This window comes from Benincasa hispida, chromosome 1 (genome assembly GCF_009727055.1).
Source record: "Benincasa hispida cultivar B227 chromosome 1, ASM972705v1, whole genome shotgun sequence".
Lineage (NCBI taxonomy): Eukaryota > Viridiplantae > Streptophyta > Magnoliopsida > Cucurbitales > Cucurbitaceae > Benincasa > Benincasa hispida.
The window spans coordinates 38,830,731-38,839,994 of record NC_052349.1 but is presented as its reverse complement, the minus strand read 5'-3'; the positions used below and the strand labels follow the sequence as shown (position 1 = coordinate 38,839,994).

The following is a 9,264-nucleotide window of genomic DNA, read 5'->3' as shown; positions in this document are numbered from 1 at the left end:
TAAAGGAAAGAAAAATTTTAAAAATAAGAGAAAGAAAAGAAGCAAAAACTGAAAAAAAAGAAAGAAAATTAAATACAAAAAAATGAAGCAAAAACCGGACAAATGAAAGAAAAACTAAAAAAAGAAAAAGAAAGGGAAGAAGCAAAAAATCGGAGAAAGAAAAGAAAAGAAAAGAATTAAAAAAAGACAATGGAAGAAGCAAAAATTGGAGAAAGGGAAGAAAAAAATGAATAAGCAAGAACCAAAGAAAGAAAATAAAAATAAAAAAAGCAAAAAGAAAAAATCGGAGAAAGAAAAGAAAAGAAAAGAATTAAAAAAAGACAATGGAAGAAGCAAAAATTGGAGAAAGGGAAGAAAAAAATGAATAAGCAAGAACCAAAGAAAGAAAATAAAAATAAAAATAAGGAATAAGCAAAAACCGAAGAAAGAAAAGAAAATTAAAAAAAATAAGGAAATGAAAGGAAATAAAAAAAAATAAAGGAAAGAAAAAGAAAAAAGAAAAAGAAGGAAATGGAAGAAAATAAAAAATAAAGCAAAGAAGCAAAAATCAGATAAAGAAAAGAATAAAAAAAAAAAGAAGCAGCAAAAACTGAGAAAGAAAAGAAAATGAAAAAAAATGAAAAAAGGGAGGGAAGAACAGAAATCGAAGAAGAGAAAGAAAATAAAAAGACAAAAAAAAGTGTACAAGATAAGACAAGGGAGAGCGAAATTGGAAATTAAAAAAAATTCAAAGATTGATTAGTCAACTCATCCATATTTGCAAATATTTTAAAGATGTAATATATTTTTAGATTTTTTCTCTTATTCTAGTATGTATTACAAATATCCTATATATATATATAGCTAGGTTAAAGTCTAGAAGTAAAATACCTGTTGGTGTTAAGAGTATTATGAATAAAACTTTTTTTTAGAAAAAAATTGAGGATAAAAGTTAAAGAAATAAATAATAAGCTAAATATATAAATTAAAGCAATATATAACCATAATAGATAATTTTATTTTTTGAAGTAATACTTTTTTGTCCTAGATTTTGACTTTAGTTTCTAATTGGATCACATTTTAAGTTTTGAGTTTTATTTCAATTAGTCCAAAAATTTCATAATATTACAATTTTACCTTAAGATTTGAGTTCTATTTTAATTTGATCCCTTAGTTTCAAGATTTTACATTTTTAACCTTAATTTTTAATTAAATACTCACTTTCAATAATTGACGTCAATTTCTATTAATTAACTAAAAATAATTATAAAGTATAAATTTAATTTTAATTTTAAAAGTGATAAAAAATAGTTAAACTTAATTAATTATAATTATTTTAACATATTTTAATTTATTAATATAAATTAACTCTAAAGATGAAAAATGATTATTTAATAAAAAAATTGGAGTTAAAAGTATAAATCTTGAAACATAATAATCGAACTGAAGCAAAATTTAAATGTCAATATAATATTTTAAAATTTAGAGAGTAAATAAAACTAGACCTAAAATTTAGAAGCCAAAAAGATATTTTTCTTAGGAAGATTAGAAACAAATCTTGTGGTTACTAAATATTCATATGCCAATTTTTTTTTTTTTTTTTAACAAACATTCATATATGAATCAATTAAGTTAGGTGAATAATAAAAGGTAAGTTAGTCTAATACTTCTCAATTATTCATCTCTTAGGAATAAAAAATCCTTTTCCAACTAGAAAAAGTAAATGTCGATAATAAAAAGTTGGAGTTTTATAAAAGCCATAAGGAATTATGTAAAGCAATAAAATCATTATCCAAATAAATAAAATCCAATTATTTATAGAGGTAGCATGAAAATAGGAAAATATTAGACCTAATTATTAGTCCTATTATTATTCCATGAAAATATAGTTTGAGTTCCTTCCAATTAGTGAAACTAACAAAACTTTCCTCATAAAAAGGAAGAACAAAGAGGGAACTAATCAAATCAAAGGGAGAAATTCAACTTTCAAGCAGGAAAATCCGTGATATTGTTCTAATCAGAAGCCTTCTTTCTTCTCTCAGAATCTGAGAATAATCAATGGCGACGAAGATCGACGGAATCGAAGAGGAAGAAATTTCAAAGCTCGAAGAAGGCACTCTAGTTTCCGCCGTCGCCCGTCTCTGTCCTTCCACCTCTGTCGTCATCATCCAAAAGGTACCACTCTGCAACTTTATGCCTCTCTGTTCTTTTACTCTTCTTCGCATCAATCAATTGATTGTATGACAAATACGCCTTTGTTTCTACGGGAAAACTACGGCACATTAATCAATCGAGTGAGTAAAATTTGTTTGTTTAGGGAAAATCAATCGACTGTATAAAATGCGTTTGGAGAATGCGGACATTTTAATCGATCGACTGTGTAAAACTTGTTTATGTTTCTCTGCAAAATATGGTACATGAATCAATCGACTTTCAATAACTAGTTTATTACTTTGTGAAATCTGGCTTATGTATCAATCGACTGTATAGAATTTGTTTGTGTCTGTGGAAATTGTGACGCATAAATCTGATGAATCGAGTGTACAAAACGTGTTTCGTTCTGTGGAAACTTTGTGGCAGGTTATCGCGGAGGTGATCGGAACGTACTTCGTGATCTTCGCCGGATGTGGAGCGGTGGCGGTGAACAAAATTTACGGATCAGTGACGTTTCCGGGAATCTGTGTGGTTTGGGGATTGATTGTGATGGTAATGGTGTATTCGGTGGGACATATCTCAGGAGCGCACTTCAATCCTGCTGTTACTCTCACCTTCGCCTTTTTCCGTCGCTTCCCCTTCTGGCAGGTCTCTCTTCTTCCCAATTGCTTTTTTTTTTTCCTCTTTTTTTCTTGTGAATTCTTCCATATTGCAAACGAAGAGTGAGGATTAGAACTTCTAGGATCATGGTGGAGTGGTACACAACATCTAATGCCTATGAAATCTAGGGTATTGTGCACTGAATTAATAAGATATAAAACTGATAATTTTTAATAATGGGATCCATAAACTCTTTTGACCAAATGAGGAGTGAAATTCACAACGGGGCCAAACACATCCTTAGGGATGTTTGGGATGAGGAGTGAAATAGTCGGGATAGAGGTGATCATTGAAACACCTAAAACCGAATTGGAATCCAACCGAAACTAAATTAATATGGTTTGGTTTAGTTTGATATATTTTTAAATTGAATTATTATGATAACCGACCCAAACCATTTTTTTAATAAATATATTAAAGAAACAATATATACATATATATAAGTTATGTCATTTCATTAGGATTTGTATTGGTTGTGATGACTCCGGAAGTTTAATGTTTGTAGGACTTGTATTTATGTTTAGTAAGGTGTACTTTGGAACTTTTATGTTATTGTTTGTAAAAAAAGAACTTTTATGTTTGTAGTATTTATTTTTTTGGACTTTGAAATAATTTTTAAGTTTGTTGTTGAACTAGTAGTGTTATTAGTAATCTAGACTAACGATACCAAATAATAACTAATTGTAATTGTTGTTATTAAACTTTAAACATTTTGATTTTTATAGTTTTTAAATTTCAAAATTAACCGTTAAAACTATATATTTAAATAAATTGTTTCAAATCATAGAAATTTAGAAGATATGAAACAACATAAAAAAATAAAAACAAAATAAAAAACAAAAAAAATCGTGAAATTGAGTTTGATTCAATTTCAGAAAAATACACTTTTTAAAATTTGCGGTTTGGTTCGGCTTGAGCCCCAAACCGAACCGAACTGTGAACACCCCTTAAGTGAGAAGTAAATAGTTATGAACTCTAAGAAGTTTACCCTGGGATCTACAGTGTAAGGAATTGATAAGATATAAAATTGATGTTTTTTAGTAGAAATAATGGAGTTCGATGCTCTTGCTTCCCGACTTCGACTTCTCAATTCTTTGGACCAAACACACGCTAAAAGTTACATTAAAGCCACGTTTACAAATTTATGTTTACTAATCCTGATAGGCCACCTTTACCCTAATGGAAATGTAGTGTGAAAAATGGGCTCTATTTGGTTAGTGGTGTTATTTACTTGTGTTTTGCATCCATATACATATAGGGCTCACTTCCAAATCCGTAATAAAAAATGCAAATTAATTGACGAGCGAAACGTGCTTAATCTAATTGCGTTTGAAAATTACATTGTTCGTTACCGTTACGAATACCATTATTGTTATTATTCCTAAGGAAAAAATTATGAATTTTGATATTTAACTGTTACCGTTACCATTGTTGTTTGACCCTCAAAGGTACGGTAATAGTTGATGTGACAAAATTCATAATTTTAACTAAACTCGATCAAAAGCAATCTGATTACATTTGCTATTCAAACTCATTAGAATTGACCCATCAATTGAATTCCATTACGATTACACCAACCTTTCTTAGGGTTTGGTAAAAATGGCCTAATTGTAATGGGTCTCGATCGTAAAGGAAGTGGATGAGATTCATTTGATTGTGTTTACTACACAATGGCAATTATTTACGAGGGTGTGGGCCCCACATAATAATCATACAAATTTTATAGTGGACCCACATTTCATTATAACAACCCTAAACAACAACAAACACAATCAAATGACCCCACTTTTCAACACTTTTCATATTAGAATTATGTTTACAAAGAAGTAAATATGGCCTAAGTTTTTGGGCAAGAGGAGAAAATTTCAAGAAATACTACATCTACTCATTGCTTCCACGAAGATAGTATTTAAGAATTATGTGGGGTTCATAAAATAAAAAATATTTAATGATGAGTCAAATAATAAATTGAAATAGGTACGAGAACTCTTGATTTCGCCACTAGTTACAATATTTATAAGATAAATAGATTATTTGTTTGCATTGTTTTGTTGGATAACATATAATTGGGATAGATATTGATATGGAATGAATTGAAGGTACCAATATACGTAGGAGCTCAACTAATGGGGTCCCTTCTGGCAAGCTGCACATTGGAACTGATGCTTGAAGTGACTCCGGAAGCCTTCTTTGGGACGGAGCCCGTTGGATCAAATCTTCAATCTTTGGTTCTCGAAATTATCATCACCTTTCTCTTGATGTTTGTCATTTCTGGTGTCTCCACTGATAACAGAGCCGTAAGTCATCCTAAAACCTATAAACACTGCTTTTTTTTTTTACTTTTCAATTATTGGCCAGGCTGTAAAATTAGTGAGAAATCTTCTTTTTAATCCTTTTTATAATTTGGTTTGGATTTTCGAAAATGTGCTATAATTTCTAAGAGGTACAGGAATAGGTTGGGAAAAAATGAAAATAAATAAATAAAGGCCATGTGTGTGGATTGATTTTTTTCCTAATAATATTAAAAATTAAGTCGTTATTAAATAGATTCTAAATAGAGAAATTATTGTTAATAATAAAATTATTGAAAATATTTATAAGATATAACAAAATTTTAAAATTATCAGCGAGACACTTTATTTATTTACAAATGCAGTAAAATGTCATTATCTATTAATGATAGATTGCCATATCATTATTTGCCATCTATCACGGTCTACGATCGATAAACAATAACATTTTGCTATACTTGAAAATGTTTTTTTTGAAAATATCTTAAAATGTTAGTTTCATTTTAAACGTTTTTTTTTTTAAAGTTTGTTAAGGGTGTGTTCTAAATAGCTAAGGTCTCATTTGGTAATTATTTTATTTTTTGTTTTTTGAATTAAAAGTATGATCGTAGACTAAATTTTCAAAAACAAAAATTAAAAATAAAATGGTTATCAAATGAAGCCTAAATTGTTCAAGTCACAATGTTTTTGTTCCATTTGATGTTATGTAGACTCAACTCAATGCACATGTATGGTTAGTATGTCAGATGCTCAGGTGTATTTTTTAAAAATATTTAATCAAACTTTTTATTTTTTAATGTTTATTAATACTGTGTATTGATATAATTAACCTTGGAGATTATTATTGTCTTTTTTTTTATTACAATAAGGGTAGGGAGATTCGAACTACATATGTTGTAGAGATTATGTTGTTAGATTAGTATAGCTATCTTTAATAGAGATTATGTTTTTTTTCAACAGATTAATTAAGGGGAATGTTAAAACCATCATTACCTTACCAATAATTAATTCATCTAATTTTTAACAGGTAGGAGAATTCGCCGGAATTGTGGTTGGAATGACCATTCTCTTGAATGTTTTCGTCGCCGGGTAACTCTACATTTCATTTTACCAACTTTTAGTTAATGCTTTTTTTTTCCTTTCTTTTTATCTTTCCTTTCTTTTTTCTTTTTTCTTTTTTTTTGAAATATAAAGAATTAAAATTTCAAAATTTCAAAATCACTAAAACTATCCTTTTCAATATTATTTTAAAAGTGAAAAATACTTGGGTTCTTCATCTATTTTTATGTATCCCACCAAATTGTCTTATTATTATTTGACACGTAACAAATTATTCTTATTTATTTTCTGAAAATTTTTAATTATTTTTTATATGAATGATGGAAGAGGGAAGTATAGAGATAGGTGCATCCCACCCAAATATTACCCAAAGTCACCTCAAACTCACTTGAAATTAGTTTTAAAACAATGATTAGTTGTAGTTTAGGCACACATCTATTTCCATGCAACTCTCATTTTTTTCGTAGTAGAAAAATAACCATTCCTTTTTTTAGTAAATTTTAATTGGACAACTAGGTGGGATAACACAAAAAGATGGGTGCGGTATAAGATCCCCTCAAGTATTTTCTTAATTTTAAAAACAAAAAATACTTCGTTCAATTTTAAAGTGAAAATTGCTAATAGAAAACAAAACGGTTGGTAAAAGATAATCAAGAATAAATTAACGTAAAAATTAAATTTAAGATTTATTGAAAATACACTAGATCTAGAATTGAACCAAATCTAAAGTGAATGACCATAATGATATTTTAACCTAATTTGAATTATTTATCATAGGCCGATTTCAGGAGCTTCTATGAATCCAGCTAGGAGCATTGGACCAGCAATAGTGAAACGGCAGTTCAAAGGATTATGGGTTTACGTGGTAGGACCGTTGATCGGAGCGGTCGCCGGAGGGTTCGTCTATAACCTAATTAGATTCACAGACAAGCCACTGGGGGAGATCACCAGAAGCAGCTCATTCTTCACCGGCAGCCAGAAATCATAACCGCCGGAGACTCTTCACCACCACCATCTTTAAAGACTTTAACTTCAGAAGCAACAACCAAGCCTTGTGTGTTCATCATTCATTTATGTATATAATGTGTTAACTCAATTTATCATTTATTTAGGAAGTTTTTACCATTTTGCCAAAGCATTATTTATTTGATCAAATGATGCTTAGTTAAGACTTTTTGTTCTTTGGTTATTGAGAATTGGATTCATTCTGAGCAGTTAATCTAATCGATGGTGATCTTAAACTAGTTCGAATTTTGTTGCTTTTTTGTGGTTGGTGACTGAAAGTGTATCGACTAATTTGCATGGTATAGGTGAAAATTTCTAATATAATGCATAAATAATTATGTCCATTCGATCATAATTGAATGATATATTATTTTATTTATACCATTCTTCGATGTTTCTTTTACAACAAAAAATAAATAGAGGTAGATAATACTAGAAATCTTCCCCATGTAAAAGGAAAAAAAATCCCATGACCCATGATTTAACCCTTTGTAATTTTTGAAAAATTACAAATATAATCTTCCTTTCAAGTCTATTCACTTTTTAATTTTTAATTACAATCTTTTTTGTTTATTTTTATTAAATACTTTAGGTGGAAATAAAGTTTATTTTTAATTCAAAGTATTTAAATTTTTGAAATAATTATCTTAGCTGTAAGTTTGATGTAAAATATTAATATATAATTAAAATAATATTCTACTTCAGTAGTTATAGCTAAATCTAACAATTTCATATTAATTTTATCATATGGTTGAGTATGTTTTTTTCGTTTAAAATCGAAATTTATCAAAACACTATTTCTATTTATGTTGCAATTGATTTTTTCCAAAGTATTGTTGCTAACAAATATTTCGTAAGCTATAACAATTTCAAACTAAACCTCAATCACTTTATGTCTAATCAGTCTCATTTATGAGATTTATTTAACTCTAAAATTATGTGTTATTATTTTATTTATGCATACATTTTTTTTTTTTTGTTTAATTTAGGATTGAATCTTGTGAAATTGGAAAGAATTTGTGTTAGCATAATAAATGTTCCCAATCCTTGATTTTGAAGAAAATTTTCTTATATTTGTCATGTTCTTGTGAAGATTGGATCCTTGAACCAACTGTGCATATTTTTCAAATAAAGCAAGAATATTATAGTAGTTATGGAAAGGATTCTCCCCATAATTACAGCCCTGATTTTCAGCAAATATAAAAGCTCCAAAAAGATCTTGAAGAAACCTTAAGACGAGACTATAAATAAGATACAAGTCAAGGACTCAACACATCTTTACATACTTCGTCACGAAGCACCTTTCCAATTCACAATTCTAGTTTTTGTTTCTTTTGTTTCTTTGTAATATTCTCGAGCACTTGTTGTTTTCTCATTCGATCCACTATTATTAAAAGATTTATGGTATCTTCCATTTCAACTTGTGTACTTTCATTCTCCTTAGATTAATACAAGTCTTTCATTATTCTTTATCTTTTTTTCCTTTACTTTTATTAAACTATTTATCTTATCTATCGTTTTATTTTTTTTTTTTTATTTCATCATGACCTAAATTCTTGCTCGGAAGTCAAACATGTAAATACCCAATGGAGGAGGAGAATAAGCTTTCCAAACTCATTGAAGTTTTTCGAATATATACTATTACTAATTATTTTACGAATATGTTTGATGTTAAATAATTTTTGTATAATTATTATTTTGTAGCATCATATACTTTATACTTTATAGTACATTATAAACTACATATTTTCATTTAACAAAAATGAATTGAGTTTATAACATGAAATTTTATATATTTTTTGTTTTTTATATTTTAAAAATATAATTAAGCATTTTAAAATGTCAAATTTAAATTTTGGATATGACCGAAAACATATTATGTTGTCTACATAATTTGCATCACAAAATCGAAAATAATTTTTAATAATAAAATTTAAATTGTCTATTAAACGTATTGATAAATGCCCAATATGTTGGATTTATACGAAGTTAGAGGTCCTCCTAGGATGGCCTTGCAAACACTCACAAATAAGGCTAATTTAAAGAATAATTCCAACCAAAAGCTTATTTAGAAGAATGAATAGCTTTGATCAAATTTAGAATCTATTATGATCAC

General features: G+C 28.2%; 1 protein-coding gene across 1 annotated transcript; it reads left to right on the top strand.

Moving 5' to 3' along the window:
* The first annotated feature begins 1,842 nt into the window (after positions 1-1,842).
* LOC120073790 (probable aquaporin NIP-type) lies at positions 1,843-7,388 on the top strand. Its single transcript, XM_039026637.1, has 5 exons — positions 1,843-2,154; positions 2,560-2,781; positions 4,893-5,090; positions 6,112-6,173; positions 6,921-7,388. Exons 1-5 carry the CDS (start codon positions 2,038-2,040, stop codon positions 7,129-7,131), a joined length of 810 nt encoding a protein of 269 aa, XP_038882565.1. The 5' UTR covers positions 1,843-2,037; the 3' UTR covers positions 7,132-7,388.
* Positions 7,389-9,264: the final 1,876 nt, after the last annotated feature.

Bases quoted from the DNA above. Each gene is read 5' to 3' on its own strand.
- LOC120073790 (XM_039026637.1), top strand. From the start codon at position 2,038: ATGGCGACGAAGATCGACGGAATCGAAGAGGAAGAAATTTCAAAGCTC. The intron at 2,155-2,559 runs GTACCACTCTGC...ACTTTGTGGCAG, and splicing joins CTGTCGTCATCATCCAAAAG to GTTATCGCGGAGGTGATCGG. The intron at 2,782-4,892 runs GTCTCTCTTCTT...AATGAATTGAAG, and splicing joins GTCGCTTCCCCTTCTGGCAG to GTACCAATATACGTAGGAGC.